Below are 24,710 nucleotides of genomic sequence, written 5' to 3' on the forward strand. Positions count from 1 at the left end.
TGTTCATATCAAAACAAGAAATCAAAAAGCATTTTATTCGTTGTGCAAAAATACAATTTCAAATTTTATTTATATTTAGCGAGTTAAAGAAACGATAAAGAGAACCATTATTTACGTAAAGCTGCTGGCTAGTATTTACGTAAACATCGTGCATACAAATTTAGATTCATTTTCAATTAAATAAACAATTTATAGTCCAGTTTTATCGCACGTACTAGTCGTATGATCGATAGGAATTGCAGAAACTTTTTTGGATGCATAACATCAAAGTAAATGTAAAAATAAACATAGAAGACAGTAAAAATTATATTAGTTGGTATAGTCATTGGATAGAGGATGAAATACCCTTTAAAATGAGCGTTCGAACGAGTCGATAGCTCAATTAGTTCCGGAGATATGGGGATTTTAATTTCAAGTCGATCGGATAAGACCGAAGCACTTGTTTAGGTCGCGAGATCAATGAACTTTCTTACTACGGCCTTGTCAAGGTCGTTGACCGTACGCGCGCATTGAAAGTAGTAAATACTACGTGACTCGGTCACTCGGTTAGTGGGTCAACGTGCGAGAAAGAGGTCCGACGTGTCAGACGAAGACAGAGATAGTCGAATTAAAAAAATTACCTTTTACATAAATTACGATATCTCGAAAACGAGAAGTCCGATCGACAAAATTCAAAAACCATTTTAAAGGGGAGGCTTTACCGCTGCTAACGATGCCTTGATAATTAATAAAACACTAATAGTTTTGGAGTTGCACGCGTCTAAAGTTTTATGATTTTTAATAGGCCTTTCTGAGGCACCGAGCGAGATCGTAGTCGAATTAAAAAATTACCTTTTACATAAATTACGATATCTCCGAAACGAGAAGTCCGATCGACAAAATTCAAAAACCATTTTAAAGGGGAGGCTTTACCGCTGCTAACAATGGTTCAATAATTAATAAATCACTAATAGTTTTGGAACTGCACGCGTCTAAAGTTTTATGATTTTTAATACGCGTTGTTCGACCATTCTAAGATAGTGGATACTGCAGATTCTCTCCTTTGATCTTTTCTATACATTTTCTATTTTCATCAGGAGCTCACCAGATAACTGGTCGTGATTGATAAGTAAATGTACATATTTTTCTCAGAAAACAAACAATTACAATAGAAGTAAATATTGACAAATTTATTGTACATATATTCTATAAGAAAAGTCGCAAAGTTGAGGGGGTCTTCTATTGTAAACCGCCCAAAAATTCAATTTTTTTTTTTTTTTTACATTTTCTTAAAGGATGTAGTCTTAGAAATATGTATCCAAAAGCATATCACTGAACTCTTAAAATTAACGAAAGTATACGTATTACTTGGTTTAAATGTGTTTTCCACAAAACCAATTTTGTTTAGCGTGTACCTTCGGTACATATGTCACTATAGCCTGTACTAGAATGAAATCAAAATCATTATTCTTTCTATTTTTTTTTAGCCTGCTAAAAATAAAAACAAGAAAAAAATCGATATTTCAACTTCAAAATGAAACTACCATTTTTTTCTGTCATTTTAGTACCGACTATAGAGGAATGTATCCTAATAAAGAATCTTTTTCATTTTTTGGGTTCAGACAAATAGAACGGTTGGAATCATGCAAGCCATTAGAACACTTTTCCTGTACTGCCACTAATTTTGACTATTTCTCGTTGCAAAAATTTATGAACATTACTGAAGTAGTAGTAAATATGTATACAACACACCAATACAGAAGAAAATAAAAAAATGCGTTTTACAGTAGGAGACCCCCTTCAGTGGCACTGAAATAACATCCTATATTAAAAATTCCAAACAAAATTAAAAAAAAAAATCATTTAACCAGTCGTAGTAGCTTCAATGGTAAGAACGTACGAACTCGTCCCGGGTCTCTGTGGGACGTTGACGAAACAAGGATCGTACTGCACAGTGGTAACCAACGAACGGGGGGAGGGGGTACGAAACAAACAATCTGGCGTATCGGTAACAGCACGTAACGAAGTAACGCTAAAACGCTATTGTCCCCGCGTAACGAGAGACGTCGCGGAGTTGCAGAAACTTCGCAGACGCATTGGAAAGTAAGATGGATCTGGTTCGCGGTTAACGATCGAACGTGTCGAACGAGAGTCATCGAGGAAGGTCGCGGGAGCGTTCGACGTCTTGGCATCTCGCGCAAACTTAGTTTACTATCGTGGTTATTTACCCCGCCTTCTTCCGTTCGGTGGGTTGGCGCGCGAGAAGGTAGACGACGTGAGCTACAATGGGACCGCGCGACCAAAAGGAGACAGAGAAAGAGAACGAGCCGGGGTGGCGTGGGCGGGAGAAAGGGTTAGAGAAAACGGAGGGAAACAGCGGACAAAGACGTGGGGTGGAAAAGGAGAGCGTGGAGCGCGCGCGGTCGCACGAGGAAAGAGGGGTTGTTGGACGAAAAGTGAACAGGACGGGGAAAGCTTTGTTCCCGTGACGTCATGATGGAACGTGTCCCGTAACTTCTGCTCAGGAAATTGGAGAAGTATTGTGATGCAGGACGTAGCCTGTCGGGCAAGAAAACCGAGGAACCTTCAAACTCCTTCGTGGCCCGCTTATGTCCTCGTCGAAAATTGTACCTACGTGTGTGGGAACGTACGGAACAAGCTCGTCACAGTCGTATTCAAATAGACGTACGACGATCACAGCCACTCGATGCACCGGGTCTTCTAAGTGCTCGAGAAATGCAAACATGTATAGAGTTCCAGATTATCTCGCGACGACTGTTGGAAAAAGCTTACGAAACTGAAACTTTTCAAATTTCCATTTTAGTAGCCTTAAACTCCCAGCAATAATCTGGAAGAGAGACAGACGGAAAGCACTTGATAGTTCGGTCGAAATAACTTCGCGGAATGCCACCTAATTCCTGGCAATAAACCTAAATTGGACGCGATGGGCCATCGACCTTCCATTTTGGTACCTTTGGGCCTTGTTCACGTACTCTCTTTCAGAATTTCTTACTTTTCGACAGCTACCAATCGAGGATGTTGAGATTATTCGAGTTTATCATCACAACTATCACGAACTCTAAGAATTTTATTTTAACCCTTAAGTAGATTATTGGGACCCTCTGCAAGTTTGAACTAATAATTGTTTAATATATGTCAATGTAATTATTTGAAAATTGTTATAATCCTTCGTTAGTTCATTATTTTTCAAATGCTTTAAGAGAAAGTTGATTTCCATTTATCAATTTGGTAAAAATCAACGTTGAGTAAAATAATTGAGATTGAGAGTCCACTTAAGGATTAAAACAATCTTCAACTGCATATATTTATGTAACTTCAATTAAACTTTGATCATATTCACTATTGTAACGAAATAACAAAAAATTCCTGTTAGATGTTAATTAAATACCAACATGATCTTTCTCAGTCACAAATTAATTGCTACATAGAAGATCCTTTCCAACAAATCTAATCTCTTATTTCTCCTACAACACTTTATGGAAATCTTACCAAGATTTATTAATATAACTTCAACTAAACTTTGATCATATTCAATATTAATGTAACGAAATAACAAAAAATTCCTGTTAGATGTTAATTAAATACCAACATGATCTTTCTCAGTCACAAATTAATTGCTACATAGAAGATCCTTTCCAACAAATCTAATCTCTCATTTCTCGGTACAACACTTTCTGGAAATCTTAACGAGTAAATAAATGAAATTTATCGCCCCAAGTTTCAACAGTCTCCGAAAGAATTTAATAATTATATGCATTAAGCGACGATCGCGACGAAGAAAAAGAGAGTCGGCAGATTCAGTGTCTATTAAATTTCATAAACCTTTTCGTAGACGCTTGAGCCTCGTTTTTTTTCGTTCTAGGAAGGGTCTTGCACTTGGTAATTCAAAACTTCTGACTTCCATCTTCACCTTCGTTCCGCGCCACTCTCTGCCTCTCTTTCTTCCTCGCGCGGTGTCCCTCGCCTCCCCCGGAGTTCATCTAAGTTAAGCTCTAGTGATTTGCATTCCAGAGCTAAGGACGTTCAAAGTTCGATAAGGCAATAAGTGTGAAAAAGTGATTCCCGGGCATCGCGAACGGGATCGTAGCTTTCCAATACGCTCGACAACATACAAATTAATCGCGAAATTCCGCAACACGATAAAAATAAAGACGAACTTAAATGGAAGAATACTCGGTGGCCGACCAAGCAGAAACCGGAGTGCACGGTTAAGTGTGCTGCTTTCACGGTCTTCTCTCGACTGGGCGGCGTTTAAAAGCTGCGGAACACAATTTATTGTGATTCCCACTTATCGCCGGCGAATTCGCGATGGAGAATACCGTGAAACGCCATTTGGAATTATTAGAAGATCATCGATTCGAGCGACTTTCTTCTCTCTTCAAGCGTAATAGTTCGAATTGCTCGAAATATCGATCGATACTTTGGCGGGAAATTTTTAAATTTCCTACGGATTTACTAGAAATACAAAGCGTTTCGTGCAATCATTATTTTAATTATATTTTCTTCTGAAGATTAAAAAATAAATACTAGTTTGCATGTAGGTTTTTTCACACCCTGTGGGCGGGGGGCACTGATCGAAGTAAGGGTTAAATTGGACGTGACCGCGAGAGGAGATTCTAAAATTTTGTCGGCTCGTCGATGACGCCGACGGAAACGAAGGATTCGAGTTGGCGCGAAGTCGTTCTCGTCTTGACAAACTCGTAAAAGCGAAGAGGAGTCGTAAACCTGCCCGTAGATCGTCGTCACTGAATATTCACGAATTCACGGATAGCAGGGGACGAAAAGGAGCCAGGAGACACATATGGCCGGGCGTATCTTATATTCCGAGCACACGTATGCGCCTTTATTCGGGTCCCCGCGCGAACTAACCGAATTCCACGGAACGTAGAATCGCTTTCTACGACGTTGAATGGAAATGTTGGTCGAACGTCGACGGAAGGACGACTGTAATCGTTCCGCGCCATATTTTCTCCCGTGATGCTCCCGGTAAAGAGCTCGTGAATTTGCTTAGAGTTCATCTGAATTCATTAACCTGTACCGCGAGGAGTTCTGTTCCCTGCAACTCGATTGTTATCAACATAGAAAAATACCGTACCACAGTTTAGTTAATTCGACAGCTCAAATACCAGAGTTTTGTAGATTAAAAATGATTTGGTCGATGGTTTTTTGAAAATTTTCTTTCTATTTGAGTATCTTTGGGTCTTGTTCCCATACTCCCAGAATTTCCCACTTTTCCACGAATCACCACCCTTCTGACAGCAACCAATCCTGTCAAGGATGTCGTGATTATTCGAGTTTATCATCACAACTATCACGAACCCTAAGAATTTTGTTTTAACCCTTAAGAAGATTATTTAGACCACTTCGGCTCTCCACAAGTTTAAACTAATAATTATCCTCCCTTAGTTCATTATTTTTTAAATACTTTAAAGTAAAGTTGATTTCTATTTATCAATTTGGTAAAAATCAACGTTAAGTAAAATGATTCTGAAAATAAATCTAGATAGGTCTTCCGAATTTTAATGATAACCCTGTTGAGGGTTACATATACTAAACAAATTTAAGAAATCTAAAAAACAAAACCACAAGAGGTTTCATTAAGGAGCTACAAAAATTAATTCTCAAAATTAAAATAATTTTTCATTAAGGAGCTACAAAATTTAATTCTCAAAATTAGATGTTAACACAAATTTAAACTAATAATAAAAGGATACAAGAAAGTACTGCAACAGTTGTCAAATTTTAATAATCAATCTATTAATTTGTACATTTTGTGATACAGATAGTCGTATTCATTTGAGCTTGTAACAAAGAACACGAGAATCTAACTTTACATTTTAAAAAGTGGTCTTGACAACTTTGAGGAGCATTAACATTCCCTGAAATTAGTCGTAAAATTTGTTTAGTAATCGCTATAGTTCCAGAAATAATTATGAATCCTAGTGGTTATCCATTCTTCATGCTGTAACGTATCGTTTCAATTTTTTAGAAAGCAGTGTCGGGAAAAGAACTCAGTGTAAAGACATTTCCGCATTTTGTCATACACTCTTCGGTCTTACTTCCCCAAAGCACAAGAAACTAAAACTCTAGACCCTATGTTGAGCCTTTGGCGTCTCAGTGTGTTGGAAAGTGGATTTCCTAAGTTAGAACCTCTTTCGACGAGACACTCGGTGACTGGCAACTGGTTTCCGGGACGCGTTCGCACATTTTTTAGCTTTGCAATGGCGAACTAAAAACAAAGGATGGATAATGCGTTTTGGTCAGCCGCCGAGTGTTTCGCGGAGGACCATAGTGGCCAGAAATACATCACGGGGGAAAAGTTTAGATAAAATCAAAGGATTCTGAAAAGTAATCGTTAAATAAACAGAAAATTGAATTATAAAAATCGATTTATCCCTGAAACAATTTATACGAAATCTCTGTATTAAATTGCTTCTTATTTACTCGTCACGTCTATATCTTTATTTGAGAATTGATACTCTTCGAAGTTTCCAAAAGTAAGTCGTGCACTTTGAGGAAAATACGTTTCGCCAACATTGTAAACAATTTAGAGGGTCTATCGTTATTGATCAATGTGTCATTTGACTCCCGAAGAAACTGCAATATTGGCAAAAGGTCGAAAGATCACGAAAACCTCAAATATCTTATCACATTTCTCGTTTACTTTCCTCCATTTTATCTTGGACTAGGTAAATTGTTTTTCCTACTTAATACGATTTTAATCTTTCGATTTATTCACTTCCAAAAGAGGGTTAAATTAAATTTAAAAGGTTTGCAAACATTTCAGAAAGTATTCGCATCGTAAACAGTGCTCCTCGTTTGTTTGGATACAACAGAACGTTGCTGTTGATATTTCTTTTCGTTAATATCGTAATATTTGCCCCGATACGCTTCGAATAACGCTTTACGAACTTTATTTTTCGTTCAAATGTTTTAAGTTTTTTGTCGAGGGTTTAATTTTTCATTCAATTCGTCGCCACTTCGGTCGTTCCCTTATTTGGCCGAGTCCAAAGTACACAAACAATTTCGCAATACCGGTCTGTTATGTTCCGCGTGCAATTTCGTTGCGGCGGAAATAGGTAGATCAATCGATGCGTGGAGAAATTCCGCTTGTATCGATCATTTCCAGGAACAAAGTATGAAGTTGTATAGGAAGCCTTTCAAAGGAACAATTGTCTCCAAGCATTGTTAGAAAGAGCGCCATTCATCGGCGCAACCGTGTCTTTGATATTCTGTTTACAAGTTAAATGCAGTGAAAAATGTACTGTACACATTGTTCGTCGAATGATCGCTCCATTGTGATTAAAATTTGACACAGACGGTGTTCTAAATAAACTACGGTGTTTCGATCCGTAAAATATCTGTTTGTCCAAGTTAAAATTGATAAATATTTATAAAATCGCGTATTGTAACATACTAAATTTATATTCTCATAGAAAATTTTTATTTTATTTAAATTTACAAGCACTTGCAAACAACTCAGAATTCTTTTAATATTTCTGTTTACCTCGATGGAATTCTCATATAAATTTTATCGAAGATGCAAATCCGACCCAAAATGAACTTGTTGATCTTGGAATAAAATATGTACCAGAATTGAAATCTCTGTTTAATGCATCTACCCAAATCAGAGCTTTCAACGTCAGTTTAAGAACTGATTTATTTATCATATCGAATTTAATTCAACAGTATATTTTCCTAAATACATACCCTTATTCCAGCAATTATTCAAGGGAACAGGAATAACTGAACACTGAAATCGATAAGTCAATACGGTTCGTAATTTAAAGTGTAATTGGCCGAGAATTCTTTTCCTCCTCGATAACAAGTGAATATCCATTAGTTGTATTTTTAGTGAAATAGCGTCCCACTTTTCACTGGTACGTAGAACCTAGAAATAATCTTCTGGGTATTAATATTTTCTTAGAGCACCTTCGATTTTAAAAACTTTAATATAATTTATGTATTCCGTTTCACTTATGTTATGGATATAAAATTTTTCAGTTACCTTTTATACAGTTTTCAATCCATCAACGCGTTAAATTGAATTTTATTCGAAATTCCTTTGAATGGGGGAATATCATTCGGAGTAAGCTACAGATGCACGGACTTATAAATATGTAGATTATGGTACAGTCAGGGAAATATTATTTTTATTAGAGAATGATACAGGCGTCAGGTCACGTTGAATAAAACGATCCGGAAACCGTGGTGTTCATGCAACGTTTCAAATTTATTTTCGCGTAAATTTCGCCTACTCTTGTACTGAAATACCTGTGCAGCCACAAACGATCATCATCGGAAAAGTGATAGTGTCGCGGTTTGGTCAGACACAGTATATGCGTATGTACTATAAAGTACTGCACTACATAGTACGAGACCCATGTACGATCAATGGTCCACGATGAATATTTAAACCACTTTCAGAGAATGTTCCAAAACTTGGAAAATGTTTATTCAAGTTGTTCATTTCGAATCGTCGTATTTCAAAATAAAACCAACTTTGACCAGAAACTCATTCTCTTACTTAAATAATAACTTTATATATATTTTATTATTGCTTAGGATTTATTCTTCTTCAATTAAATTTTGAAAAACAACAAAAATTTATTACAGGCTTGTGTAATGAATAGAGTGGATTTTACAATCAATTATTAAGCTCGTTAATAATAGCACAGGTGAATAATTTATTTCTAAGAATATTTCACGAAAAGAAAACTGCGAAAGAATTCATTTAAATTAAAATGAATTACACAAATATTTTATTATTGCTTAGGTATTATTCTCCTTAAATTAAATTTTGAACAACGAAGAAAATTACAGGCTTGTGTAATGAATAGAGTGGATTTTACAATCAATTATTAAGCTCGTTAATAATAGCACAGGTGAATAATTTATTTCTAAGAATATTTCACGAAAAGAAAACTGCGAAAGAATTCATTTAAATAAAAACGAATTACCCAAATACGAATTCCAATATTAGTTTATAATTGCTATTTGCGCGAAAGTAACACGTAAAATCGGTAGAATATGCATATTACGTAATAGAGGGAAAAAATTAACGAACAGAAAAGTTATTCTACCTTATCGTTCGCGAGACGAATTTTTCACTTCTCCACAATCTGCATACTAATAGCGATTGTCTGTTAAACATGAATGCAAATCAACGGTCCCGGCCGTGTTATTAAACTTCCTGTACTTCTTCGACACTTTTTTTTTTCTCTTCTTTTTGCCGTTAATTTAATCACCGAAGCGGAAACGGCGTGTTTCACAAACAGCACGTGATACTTGAAAAATAATTATCTCGAACGAATGATCTCTCACGCTAAGTCCATCCGAGCTCGCTCTAATCTGCATCTGATCTAAGCACGTAAGCTCCTATTAAGCATGCAACGCGATGCAATTTATCGTCGCAACGGTTCTCTTAAAAGATTCAGAAGTTCTCGACGAGCAGAAAAAAAAAAGAGAAAAAATTAACGTTAACGAAAGAGATATTTTCGTCGCTGACGTATTATTATCCGTTCCAGAGGGGGGGGGGGGGGGATTCTCGTTTCTTCGGATAAAAGGCAAGATCGTTTCGCGGGCAGAAGTCTAAAAGATAACGTTTATGTAAATGCAGACCACTTGGGCTGTTTCGAGGTGGAGAAAATTTTCTGAAAAAAAATGAGATCCCACCGGTGAAAAGCGAGGCAATTTTAAAGACTAACATTTTTCAAGCACGCTCTTTCGGACGACGGCGAAGCGTAGGCAATTTAAATACTTTCAGATCGCGGTAAACTGCTCGGAAGTATTTGAGAGACCGCCATTCTCGCGACACGATCAAACTGTCGAGAGATCCCACGCTGTGGCAATCAGAGATTCAGCTTAGATTTTTATTTATTTACACTGTACGCTTTTCGTATAATGATACTTGAATTATACACATTTAGAATCGATTAACGATACGTTTGTATGATAATTTACATTTCGTCGAGTGTTTTCTGCCATTCCTAAGTTGACAAATTACACATTTGCAATTTCACTAAAATTACACATTTTCAATAAAAGATACAATGAATAATAATTATCATTTACCTTGGTCGTTATAAAATGGTTAAATTTTCATTTTTGTCAATTCTATACAATAACTTTGATTTCGATGCTTGATAATAAAAAAAAATAAAAGAAAATATATTAGATACTTGGTGTTATCCACTTAGGTACTAAGTTGCTTCGAGTAATTTAATGCATACTCAGAATACACTCGAAAACGTGATTACAGTCAAGATTCTGTGATCTTCGATGAAATGTAGGGACTGTACAGTTGTTTTTAAATTTTATCGAAGGTAAAGATCGCGCGGGGAAAGTTGTTTTAGAGAATCGTCGAGGCTGGTTAGCCCAAGAATATCTCATTCGCGTAGAAACCGCCTTTCTGGTCATGCTGTATATGCGCGTACGTAGCATTGTAAATATTCCGAGTACATAGGTACGCGCGAATGTAAATTAGAGTTAACCCCGTTCGACTCTTTTTGTTCAGCTGTCTGCGTGAAAGAGCCAATTCGTTGCTGCTGCTTGCTGCTTCCGCCGCTGCTTCTGCTGTTTGTGGTATAGATCGGCTTTACCTTGTCGGTAACGAACTGCAGCATTTCGTGTTCTGTGTTTCGTGTTTCGCATTTTACGTCGTTTCGTCCCGGCCGCGGAGGCGTACATAGGAATCAGTGGTTTCGTAAATATTGCCATCAAAATTTTTACTAGACCGACGCAAAGACTCGCGCCGTGATTTCTGTTTACGCTCCTCCTGTAACTGGATTTTATTCCCTCCTAAAAGGTCGTTCAATTAACCGCTTCGATTACCATTCCACGTGTACATCGATCGAACAAAGAATATCGTAATTGGGAGTTTGATCGAGCATACGATAATCAGGGTTTTATTTTCGAAACGACGGGAAACGATCTTCTCATTATTTTAGTTTCTATTCAATCGAAATCAAGGTTTCTAGCTTCTCCTTTCTTTATTTAATTACATATTAGTTTAGAGGTCAGTTAATTTTTAATTGAAAATGTTTGAGCTTGTCCTTGTCAATGAATAAATTTGTGTCTGTTTAAAAACGATCTTTTCATTGTTTTAGTTTTTATTTAATCGAAATCAACGTTTCTAGCTTCCCCTTTATTGATTTAATTACATATTAATATAGAGGTTAGTTCGTTTCCTTTTTTAATTGAAAACGTTTGAGCTTGTTCTCGTCAATGAATAAATTTGTGTTCATTTAGTGCATGAATATAAAGTATGTATCTTGGTACAGAAATATTATGCCCAACAGAGAGTAATTAAATTGTGAATAATATACTCGTAATGCATTTCATTTTGAATTAAACACTTCTAAAAGCAGCAGCTAGAATATGTTTGGAGAGATTCGATAGTCGAAGCGTGTCCCAAAAAATATGCAACGAGCACGCCGGTTTTTGCCACTTTTCTTTTCTTTGAAGTTAACACCTCAACTAATAGGTCAACATTCGCTTTGTGACGCGTAACTTTTCAACACCTGTGTCAACGAACGCCCGGTTGCTTCGCCCGTAAACATTTGCAGCCGCGAAATACGTAAATATTTGCAACACAAACGAAACAAATCGCAATGCTTGTTTTTATTAAAATAAAAATTACGACGGGATTTACTCGGTGTAAAATTGACCTTTCTAATCGGCTGTTATAAAAATCGTTTCGATCGACGAACAGTGTAATGACAGCCTGGTTAAACACTTGTCAATTAGATTGGAATTGAAATGGAATATTGATGTGGTCCTGTCGATCGTGGTCTATTTGCTGAAGTTTAAATTCGATCTTGTATGTCACTTTTATTTTGCATCGTACGATTGACCGAGGTAGGGACGGAGGATTGATTTTTATTTTCTGAACTACAGGGGAAAGATTTATGTTATTTTAGCACGATTTAATTTCAATGAAACCATATACAGGATGTCCGGCCACCCTTGGGAAAAATTTTAATGGGAGATTCTAGGGGCCAAATTAAGACGAAAATCAAGAATACCAATTTGTTGATGGTGGCTTCGTTAAGAAGTTATTAACGTTTAAAGCTCCGCCAATACTGAATTTTTTTCTCGAAACTGAGTAGGATTTCGGGGATATATCTGTTGATCAAAAATGCTTGCAATTGACCCCTGCAACTAAAAATAATTTTTCCAAGACGATTCGAAAGTCTTTTTTTTCACCCAGAACTTTCAGCACTTACTCGAATTTTTTTCTCGAAAGTGAGTAGGATTTCGTGAGTATGTCTATTCACCAAAAATGATTATAATTGACCCCCACAACCGAAAATAATTTTTCCAAAACGATTTGAAACTTTTCAATTTTGTCGAAAAATTTAAGCACCTACCCCCCCCTGTTGATTTTTCTTAAAAATTCGTTTTTGATTTTTAGTAATTTCGTTTGACGTGCTACAGAAAAGTTGTTTAATACTTTTTTGTAGGTACCTATGGGCTCTATTTCAGAAAAAAGTTTCATTGAAATATATTCACAATTGTAGGAGTTATGGCTGTTTGAAAATAGGACCATTGTTATGGGAGTTTTCTAACATTACGGGGTCAAGGAACAACTTTTCGAATATTTTTATCATTGCTACATATTCTACACTAAAATACGCGGCGTTTGGCTTTTTGAACATTAAAATCGTCCAAACCATTCAGAAGTTATGGTGTTTTAAAGATTCGCATGAAAATTCGGGCAGACATTTCTGGCCAGAAATTAGATTTTCGGTAAGGAATTTTTTTCTCGAAAATGGTTAGGATTTCGAGGGTATGTCTACTGACCGAAAATGATTATACTTGATCCCTGCAATCTAAAATAATTTTTTTAGAACGATTTCTAATTTTTTAATTTTGTCGAAAAATTTCACACCTTCTCGAATTTTTTTCTCGTAACTGGGTAGGATTTCGGGGGTATATCTATTCATCAAAAATGATTATAATCGAACCTTGCAATCGAAAATAATTTTTTTAGAACGATTTGAAATTTTTGAATTTAATTGTTAATAACTTTTTAACGAAGCCTCCATCAACAAATTGGTATTCTTGATTTTCGTCTTATTTACGCCTCTAGAATCCCCCATTAAAATTTTTCCCAGGGGTGGCCGAACACCCTGTATATTTAAGTTTTATATTCTCGTCTCAAAATCTGACTGGAGTTTGAGAAAAATTCATGAATAATGGGTGATTGCAGAAATCTTCAATGTTCTACTTAATGCATTTTCATAAAATAATTTTTGTTTATATAATGATTATCGAAAAATATCGTAACGTATTCCCTGTTTCATTTTACAATTTCAGTTAGAATACGTGCACATCGTAGACTGTCTAGATAATTTCATAGCTTTTTTTATTATTTTTTCCTCCCTCCCAGTAGAAACACGATTGTAAATAGTTGCATAACGTTTGATCGAACTGGCGATATCGTCATTTTGTTCAGTTTTCGTTATATTTTATGATGTTTCTAACGTTCACGGAGCCGACGCGTTTCGTGCGGTATTATATTTGTCGACACACGACACATTTCACGGCGTAATTTATTTGTAGTTAGAGCGTACGCTACAATTTAAATAATTTCACCGGCATAACGCACGGGCAACGCCGGTTATGTACAACATACGTCGCGTTTTACGTTTTACATTTAACTATATTTTCCACTCCGTGCCCGTTTTACGAATTGCGTAATCTACCGTCACATTACACACGCGAAACTTGTATCAAGCGACTTACATACTTTCTATCGTGATTTATGATGCCGCGTTTGAACTTTAATTTACTACGGCGAAAATTCGAAAGAACAATATGCGTCTCTATTCTTTCCGAAGCTATTATAACATTCTGTAATTAGAGAATTTACGTTTATCGATCCATAAAAGTTCCATAAAACATTAGAACAATTTTATTTATACGAACCGAGAAGCAAAATAAAACTTCTAGGTGTTTGAAGATTATGAATACATTTCTTTTTAATAAGATTGGTTTTTTTCTATGTACATTTGTAGTAGCTTCAACCAACCAATGATCGAATATAAACGATTGTTTGTATAATTTTTTCGGTGATATTATTCGAATGCTTTATACAAATTTTATAAAAATTATCGTGTTATATTTCAGCGATGTTTGCTGCAAGTTTCATTTATATTTCGATTCAAATGACTTTTATTCGGCTAATTTTTATTTAAAGGCTATATTATTGATACAGTGTCTCTATATAAATTTCCTATAAATTATCGTGTTATATTTATACAAAGGTATCAAGCTTTCGTGTTGTATTTCGATTCAAATGGCTTTTATTTGGCCAATTTTTATTCAAAAGCGATATTATTGACACAGTTACTCTGTATAAATTTCCTAAAAATTATCCTGTTATATTTAAACAATGTTTGCTGCAAGTGTCATTTATAGTTCGACTTAAACAGCTTTTATTCGGCTAATTTTTATTTAAAGTCGATATTATTGGTACAGTTGCTCTATACAAATTTCCTAAAAATTATCCTATTATATTTAAACGATATTTGCTGCAAGTTTCATTTATATTTCGTTTCAAATAGTATCCATTCGACCAATTTTCATTCCAATGTCTGCCTCGTGCATTCAAGAGTTCGCGATCGAGAGTTTATAAGAAACAAACCAGCAGTTAATTTCGCTTTAATAACCGATAAAACAATCCCCGCGGTATTTCGCGTGGACAATTCTGTCGATCATTTCGAAAATCAATGTCGCTCGGTAAAACCGCCGGTGCCGCGCTGCCATTATATTGTTTATGTCGTTCCTCGTTTAAATCCGGCCGCGTCGATGATAATTAATAATTTACTGGCCGCGTCCGGCGACAGTAACTGTATCAACGATCAATTGCCCGTCGTTGATTCGAAACGATTTTAACGACGCGACGAAGTTTAGGCCTCCATTCCTCGGCGGATTAGCATTACAAACACTTTATCGTCGATTGAACTGTCTCCCGCTGCGCACGCTGGGTACAGGAAAAGCTACGAATCTGATCAATGGTGTGCACCGTCCGTGAATGTGCACACCGCGCGCGGAATATGGAAAATTAACAATTTCGCAATACGCGTACGGAGCCGCGTACCCGCGGTCTCTCGCCCAGGGAGAGCATAACGCACGTACCAAATGCCATTTGCGAATAATAATTTGAATAATACTGGCGTATTACAGCTTTTCGTTTTATCAAACCGTGATGTATCGGGCCAGCCACGTGTATCTGCCATCCGTTGGAAATTATTGGAGCCAAACGATAAACCGGCGTGTTTATCTGACGTTTATATCTTTAATAAACCGCAACCGTTCGTTTAATGCTCGTCGTTATTTTTAATTTTCGAAATTATGTTACCCCCTCGTATAGCTGTTACCCGTCAATTTCTTTCTTCTTGGTTTCCTTCTATTGTGTTTGTATAAGAGCATTAGGGTATGGTTAATTTAATAGTGTCGTTTATCTTTCTTTCGATGGTGGTTTTCGAATCTTGAACTATTCTGAATTGACGTTCTTCTGAGTATACAACTCTTGTTTGGCTGTCTCATGTGTTTTCTGTGATCTTCAAGTCACATGAGAACTGTCACATACTTTTTTAAGTCAATATTTTCTCAGGTAGACGTACAAAAAAATTAAAAAAACTTAAATATACTCCTATGATACGTACTCAGAAATGATGAGAATTAAATTGAAAATATTGTAATTTAAAAAAGCAAAGTAATACGAACAATTCTTGCTAGTCTAACTCATTTATTTTCTATAATCTTCAAGTCACGTGACAACTCACATACTCTCAATATTTTCTCTATTACTCGTACAAAAAAATTTTAATATACTCTTCTACTATGATTTACAGGGTATTCGACCACCCCTGGGAAAAATTTTAATGGGAGATTCTAGAGGTCAATATAAGACGAAAATCAAGAATACTAATTTGTTGATGGAGGCTTCGTTAAAAAGTTATTAACGTTTAAATTTCCGCCGGTACTGAATTTTTTTCTAGAAAGTGAGTAGGATTTCGGGGGTAGGTCTATTTACCAAAAATTATTGTAATTGACTCCTGCAACCGAAAATAATTTTTCCAGAACGATTTGAAATTTTTTAACTTTGTTGAAAAATTTTACACCTTCTCGAGTTTTTTTCTCGAAAGTGGGTAGGATTTCGGGGGTATGTTTATTCATCAAAAATGATTGTAATTGATCCCTGGAACTAAAAATAATTTTTTCAGAATGATTTAAAACTTTTCAATTTCGTTGAAAAATTGAGCCACCTACCCCCTGTTCAATTTTCTTAAGAATTCGTTTTTGATTGTTAGTAACTTTGCTTGACGCCCTATAGAAAAGTTGTCTAATACTTTTTTGTAGGTACCCATGAGCTCTACTTCAGAAAAAAGTTTCATTGAAATATCTTCACAATTGTAGAAGTTATGGCTGTTTGAAAATTGGACCATTTTTATGGGGTTTTTCTCATTTTGCGGGGTCAAGGACCAACTTTTCGAATATTTTTACAATCTCTACATATTCTTCACTAAAATACGCGTAGTTTGCTTTTTTAAACATTAAAATCCTTCAATCCGTTCAGAAGTTATGACGTTTTAAAGATACACATGAAATTTCAGGGAAACATATCAATGTATGGTCAGGCATTATTATATTTTAGGTAAGGAATTTTTATCTCGAAAGTGCGTAGAAATTCGGGGATATGCCTAATGACCAAAAATGACTGTAAGTCGCCCCTGCAACTGAAAATAATTTTTTTGGAACGATTTGAAAATTTTTTTTTTCGACTAAACATTTTACACCTACTCGAATTTTTTTCTCGAAAGTGAGTTGAATTTCGGGGGTATGTCTATTGACCAAAAACGATTCTAATTGCCCCCTGTAACTAAATATAATTTTTTCAGTATGATTTGAAATTTTCGAATTTAATTATTAATAACTTTTTAACGAAGCCTCCATCAACAAATTGATACATTTGATTTTCGTCTTATTTTGACCTCTAGAATCTCCTATTAAAATTGTTCTCAGGGGTGGCTGAACTCCCTATATACATACTGAAAGATAATAAGAATTAAATTGAAAACATTGTAATTTAAAAAAGTAACGTCACACGAAACATATTTTCTACTTTACTTTTCGAATTACAGATAATTAATGAAAATTGTTGAAACACGTCTCTCGTCGAAACTCAGATTCGAAGCACAGTTCAATCGATTTAAAAGACATGAGCAAAAATAATTTCTTCATCAAGTACTAATTTGATTTCGCATTTGGAAAATCTCAACAAGACTCGTGAAACGAAAATTAGGTCTCTAGAATGGTTACTGGGACCTTCAACGTTGCTCTAACGTCATCCAGTAGATTCTAGAGTACGCCTACAATCTGTCTCCACATACTTGGCGTTTGGAAACCGGTAATATTCGAATGTTTTCGACAAGAATCGTGGAACGAAAATTAGGTCTCTAGAATGGTTACTGGGACCTTCAACGTAGCTCTAACGTCATCCAGTAGATTTTAGAGTACGCCTTTGACCAGCCTATTAGGCAACTTCTGGCGAACACGATCGAACGTCAACGAGTAGAAACGGCAGGCTCGGTCAGATAAGGATAGCAGACGCTGTGGGGTAGTCAGTTTTGCGACGCGAGTCGAAAGTTCGCTCGGTGGAAACGACCGATAAAGCGAACCGGTGACGAGGTATCCTTCTGTCCGTTAATTCGAAACAACGGCTACCCTCCTTCGACGCGGACCGTAGCGACAGCTGTTCGATCACCGACGAAAAGTAACGATTAACTCGGTTCTACTTTGCGTCGTTTTTTCGCTGTTTCAGGCATGCTATGCGTCAGGAGACCGGAAACAGAGGTCCCCACGGAAGATGACAGGGTTAAGTAGATAAAAGAAGTAGCTGGTTCCATCGACGGACGATTCATCGCATTTCCTATGCAGTGCACGATGCTCTGCCATCGCGCCCTTGTCGTTCTCTTTGCTGTCAACGTGCCAATCGGTAAGTAGACGAACCCAACGGATCGTTCGCCTCTGGCGTTCCTTTTTACTACGTTTTTACTCGATATCGACTGACACTGGTATATTTGTCTCGTCTCCCACTAATAATTAACGTTTATTTACGGTGACTCTCGATCCTATCGATCTTTAGAATTTCTTCTCATTGTCGATCTTTTATTAACTCATCTACATACTAGGCTACGGATCTTTATGCAAATTCAAATTTCTATTGATAGAATTAATAAAATTGGGAGCTTTGTAGATGGTTGTTTCAACCCCTAAATATATCTTATTTGAAGTATTTCTTATAGTTTTGCATATTAACCCCTTAACGCTCATGCCCGAGTCTAACTGCTTTGAAAAACGACATTTGTTTAATTTAACAGTTTAAGATATAACAATACTTATTTTACTTCAAATTATACGTTAGATACAACATTGTAATTAACAAAAACCACATTTTTATGTAGCTTAGAAACAAGAATACAGAAAACTGATCATTCTTGGAAAAATATGAGCGTTAAGGGGTTAAATGCAGTTTGTAGTTTTTTGAGAATTAAAATTTCCCAGGCTACTCGTGACGTATTAACCCCTTGACTTACGGTTAAGTTTCAAATAATTTTTCAAACGTATGCTATTTAATTTTGTTTAGATTTGTTCGTTCGTGGAATTTCGTCACGAAAAAAGTAGATTTGTTTTACGTATACCTCGTGAATGTAAAAATGTGTTGATTTTAATATGCAGGGTGGTCGGCTACCCCTGGGAAAAATTGTAATGGGAGATTCTAGAGACTAAAATAAGACGAAAATCAAGAATATCAATTTCTTGATCGAGGCTTCGTTAGTAAGTTAGTAAGTTATTGAAAAATTAAATTAAAAAATTTCAAATCGTTCAGAAAATGATCTACTTTACTCTAATGCTTCCCCCCTCGAAGAAAGGAGACGACGCTTGTCGTCAGAAGTCTAATCCTTAAAAGGAACATTTCTGCGACCGAGATAAGTCCGTAGGTTTAGTACTTTCCAAGTATAATAATCAATTGAAACGTAACTAAAAGAGGGTGTATTCAAGTGATTCTATGTACAAAAGCAAGTCAAAAAAGTAGAATAACATTTCTTCGTTGAAGGTTTTCTTTCAAAAAAATGTTATTCTTTCCTTTCAAAAAAAGAAAAATGTTATTCTTTCTTTTCTACTTAGTTTTCCACGTAAAACCACCCCTATTCGAGTTCACCACCCTTCCGGTACATCGTTTATGTTAGCGACTCTTACAATGAAAAATTCGAACAATTTTAATGTATCGAGTTCAATGTTTACGCAGGAATTGAAATATTCACGAGATTAAACGATTATAGAACGTATTAAAATAATACAAGTATGTACGTGACTTCCATCGTTAGCAATACAGACGTAGTAATAGGCTTTCGGTGAGTCTGGAAAATCACTACAACTACTACTGTTCGATTTTAATTCAAACTTGGATTCGTCACTCCAAATGATCGATTTCCAGAATGAAATTGGTTTTTTATAATACTCTTGTGCAAATTTTAACCGCTTCAATGCGTTGACTTTAGAAATGTAAGGACGTTTTCTTGAAATTCGACCGTATAGTCAATGAGAATCCAAACTAACCTAGCGAAGAAACTCTATATTTATGATGACCTATGCAAGGCGGATCGCAGCCAATTTGCTAATATTATTTAGTTTTTAATTAATAATTGCATTACCCAGCTAAGAGTGATACGATTATTGATTAAACGCTAAATAATATTACCCAGATCTCACCACGTGGAGGTTGCTGCGAATGGAGATCCACCCTAACCGAATCCCATCCACCCTCCATTAATAAAGAGCTTCTGTGACCAACGATCGTTGGTCGAGGAAGCAACAAACGAAAGTGCAACCAATGAAAGGTGCACAACCAACGAAGAGAGTATTTGAACCAAAACGAGAGTTTGCATTCAAATAGAACCCTGCCTGACATAATAGTTAATATAGATACCGTTGTCGAAGACGCAATAAACGGAAACGCAACCAATGAAGGAAACAACCAACAAAAGAGTTTTCTGAGAAAGAATTTGCCTGTAAATGCCCATCAACAAAATAACAAAATATAGCCTGCCTGATAGAATAGTTAATACAGACAACTAAACTCCTGCCTAACTATAAATCTAAATTAATTTACATCCTACCTATCTGATTATTTAACAAAATACATTAAAATATGTACCTCTGTTGTATCTTGTGTTTATCCCACGATGATTTCCTGAAACACAAACAAAACAATATGAAACAAAATTGTAACAATTCTTAATTCTTACTTCTGTAAACCTAGAACTTCCATAGGAACATGCTCTGTAACAAAAATTTGACATTTGTAAAACTACAGATACTACAACCCTTGGCAAGTGCAGTGACAAAGTAAAAATAGTACATAATATATGTTACTTTGATTCTACAATGTATTCGTCGCGAAATATCTTCTTGCACGTAAATCTAATGATATATTTTAATAAGTAAAGAAAGACTTTGGTTATCTTCGATATCGAAGATACCCAAAGTCGTAAAATTAATCATGAAAGTGAATTTAATTACTGAAAAATATAAAGAACAATCGGAAACTACAAATTCGACACTAATTTCAAGATGAATATAATTACAAGTAAAGGATATTAGAATGATGACTCTACTTTCGATCGACGGTACGATATTTGTCATACTAAAAATCGCGGCGTGCAAAAAACATCGCACGCTTAAATAAAACGCGACGCGACGCGACGCGTGCTCATAGCGTGCAGTGAGTGTGGGTATCAAATTGATCCCCCCCGGCCTTGATTATCAGAAAAGCAAGTCACGGTTGAAACTGGTCACTCTACTTCTCTACGTACACCGCCGGGTCCCAGAGAACACACGATTACAAAGGGACCCAACTTAGTACTGAGAAAGGACCTGAATCAAGACCTCTCGACGTCGGTTATGCTCTTTTCCGGATAAAGAGGAGAATAATCCCTCCGCCAAGGCCCCACTTAAGCTGAACCAAGCTGCACCGGGGTTGAAGCGGTTAGAGTTATCAGACCTACTACACAGGTGATCACGTGTTTCATTCCATTAACAGAGGTGATCGAGCAAAACTCTCTGGTCCTTTCAGTCGAGACATAATCTCGGAAAGCGAGAACCAGAGAACGAGCGAACGAGAGAAACTGATGTATGTACTCGTTATATATTCATTTTAAAATGAGTGTCAAATTTCAAATAATTGAATCTACTATGACATTTGTCATCTCAAAAATCGCGGTATGCAAGAAGATTCGAATTTTAAGCAAAAGATCCGAAGATAAAACAATATACATGTGTTACTACTCACGCGGTCATTACACTTGCCAAAGAGAACACGTATACAACCAGTCACCCATGTCGGTTAGGACGAAACATCCTAACCGACATGGGGACCGGAGGAATAAAAATCATATTCAACTCACGGATTCTTACTGTTACTCACAACGGCCCGGCATTGGTCAGCATTGGTCAGCATTGGTCACTTCTGGTCAGTACTGGTCAGTCCTGGTCAGTCCTGGTCAGTCCTGGTCAGCTCAGTTCACTAATGGCCAGAGGTAGGCCCCCGAATTCGCGAGACCCGATCTCCCTGGGAGACCCAGGGGTACTGAGTGAGTACGCTAGCAGTGACCCCTCATATACCTCTTTCTAAGGTGGAAGAGTGGGGAGACGGAGACCAAGTTCACAGTTAAAGACAATTTGGTCTACCGAACAACTATTTCGGTTGGCCCTACCTTTTGGATTCCTGGACCTTTGATCTTGATGTCAGCCTCACTGTTGACCATCGATGACCATTACCTAATCGTTGTTGACCAGCGAATAACCAACGACCCATTAAAACCACGACCAAGTCGAAGATTAAGGCCTTCTTACAAGGATCCTCTTAAAATTTAATGCACGATCTTTTTAACATTTTGTTCCATTTTGAAGGAGTGTATCTCAAGACTAGGAAATAAAAAAATAAATGTTAATCGGACATCGCGGATAATCGGTACAATAAGACATACAGTAAGGAGTAGAAGTTACCACAAGTTTTGCATAAATCATTATTTATTACTAGGAATATAAAAGAATAACAAAAAATAAACATTATAATTATTTTTATCACAGTTAGAAGTAATATAAGAAAGTCTTTCGGTAATTAACATCTTGTTGTTTATGAATAATACGAACAATAGATTGACTCAGTTTTGCACCACGTCCAATATTTGACAATATTTAATATATTATTCATTTTTAATATTTCGTCCATAACCCTTTTGCTTGCAAAACTGCACTGATTCTCTTTGGGATATTTTCTATTAACTTTTTACAATAATCTGGAGATATTTGTTCCCACTATTCTTGAATTTTGTTATGCAAATTTGTGATTCAAGTTGGTTGGGAGCCATATGAATTCCGAAGTCGTATTTTCAGTAACCCCCATAGATTCTCTATGGGGTTGAGATCGGGGCTCTGTGCAAGTCAATCCAAAACAGAAAATTTTTTAGTATTGAGCCAATTTTTCACACTTTTAGCAGTGTGCTTAGGGTCTCGATCATGCATGAAAATTACATTTTCTTCTTCGAATGGCATATTTTCAACAGCATCTGTGAGATGATTTTATAAAATATCTTTGTACATATACTGATTCATGATGCCATTAATTTGGTGCAGTGATCCAACACCAAATGCTGTTAGGCACCCCCAAAACATTAGGGATCCGCCGCCATGCTTTACCGTTTGCTTTACATGTCGTGGTTTAAGCCTTTTATTTTTACGAATCCAGCACCAAGACATGCAATAATTGTTTATCGTATGCTGGATCCGTTATTACGAATTTGTATTTGTAACTCCGGATTTGTAATCAGCCATTCCGAAATCCCACGAGTGCCAAGTTTCAGGCGAATCCGGTTTATTTTGAAAATTTCGTCTGTCATATTAGCCCCATTTTGAAGTTGAAATATGCTCGACTTCGAATTCGCGATCAACGACCACTGTAAACTCTGAAGAACAAGTTTCATTATAATGTGCTAAGAAAAAAACTGTCACGTTAGCTTTTTTTTGTAGTAAATAAATTCTAATCAGTAGCAGATGTATTTAAATATACGTTTATAGGAGGCTTTGAGTAATAGTATCGTTTACTAAAATTTAATATAAAAGAATACCACAACGAACGATTCGAAAAATTGAAATTACGCGAAGCAATTTTCCGAAACTGCAGCAATGAGTTTTATATACATGAGCTGCTTCGATTTTTTTTTTTGTTTTTTTTTTTACACAAAAAGAAACGGTCAGCATGAATGGAAAAACGAATTAACGACTCCAACGTGACAATTACTACCTTTGTACACGGCACAATGGACAACGTTATTAGAACGAAACAATCGAACTAAACGTAATTGCAAACTTTTATGGATTTCGGGGCGGGTAATATGCATCTCTATTTGCGTTTCATCGACACTGTATAGCATTTAAATAGTCCGCTCAATAAAAGACAAAGGTCTTTTGTTCGCGCGAAATAGTAAAACGGTCCACGTATCCGCGCGCGTGTCGTTTCATCAAAATCGATATCCGCGATTTTAAGCTTTCAAGTTTTTGTATAGGCGAAAAAGTGCTGAATGCCCTCGAAAGAGAAATCTCTTATAGATTCTATTGATTCGATTGACGTTTCATCGATTCTCCCTACATGATTTATGGAACTTCCATGGAACACTTTCAAATAATTAATAAATTCCCAACACGCATTCTTACTGCAAATAAATTATTCACAAAACGTTACTAATACTCACACTGTCTTCAAAAAATACAAGTTTGAATTACAAATTAAATTATAGATCACAAATCGATGGTGTGTGATATTGTTACCTCTGAGAATTAAATTTGTAAACACTGTTAAATGCCAAACCAGTTCGTTCAAATACAGAAAATATATCAAACCAAAAAGGTATATTTCTTAATATGAAAATTGTACCGAATAAATTATTAAATTTCATTTTCTATTAGAAGGTTACCTCTGACAATTAAATTTGTAAACACTGTTAAATGCCAAACCAGTTCGTTCAAATACAGAAAATATACGAAACCAAAAAGGTATATTTCTTAATATGAAAATTGTACCGAGTAAATTATTGAATTTCATTTTCTATTAGAAGGTATTGAAACTATTTATTTTGTTACTTATCAAGTGACGCATTGACGCGCGTATATTAACGTTATTTATAACAGTTTGTAAAAGGAACAGTTTACCAGGGAAAAACGAAATTTTCTCGACGCACCTTCGACGGAGTGAAATTGTTTTCAACGAAGACTGCTCGATCGATTCAACGTATAAAAATAGTTCCCCGGGGGATAATCGCGTTAACAATTATTACGAGTGGGAAAAGAGCGGTGGTCGAGCGTACGGGTAAAAGACGAACGACGGGATTAATCTTTCTCAAAGGAGAAGAAATCACGCGAGAGGGATGGCGGGATCGAGCACGGTCGATCATTGGATTCGCGCGTACCTGGAAATTGGAGCGCGATCGGTCGAGCGTTACCCGTTGCAAAAGCAGTTAGCTCCCTAATTTCGCAGATCGCAGGGATCCGAATTCGATATCAGTTCGCATCGCGGACCGCGGATTGCGATCGACACAGTGGTTATGGCAAAGTCCGTTGTGCCCGTGACGTCCGATGCA

General features: G+C 36.3%; 1 protein-coding gene across 2 annotated transcripts in view; it reads left to right on the forward strand.

The window, feature by feature from the left end:
• LOC143341094 (lachesin) overlaps positions 1 to 24,710 on the forward strand; it is a 316,834-nt gene that overhangs the window by 112,619 nt on the left and 179,505 nt on the right. For both annotated transcript variants that reach the window (XM_076763714.1, XM_076763713.1), the window contains exon 2: positions 17,834 to 18,007. In XM_076763714.1, coding sequence (XP_076619829.1) covers positions 17,944 to 18,007 — 64 coding nt within the window. In that variant the 5' untranslated portion in view covers positions 17,834 to 17,943. The remainder of the gene's footprint in view (positions 1 to 17,833; positions 18,008 to 24,710) is intronic.

The sequence above is a fragment of the Colletes latitarsis genome, chromosome 4 (assembly GCF_051014445.1).
Source record: "Colletes latitarsis isolate SP2378_abdomen chromosome 4, iyColLati1, whole genome shotgun sequence".
NCBI classification, from domain to species: Eukaryota; Metazoa; Arthropoda; class Insecta; order Hymenoptera; family Colletidae; genus Colletes; species Colletes latitarsis.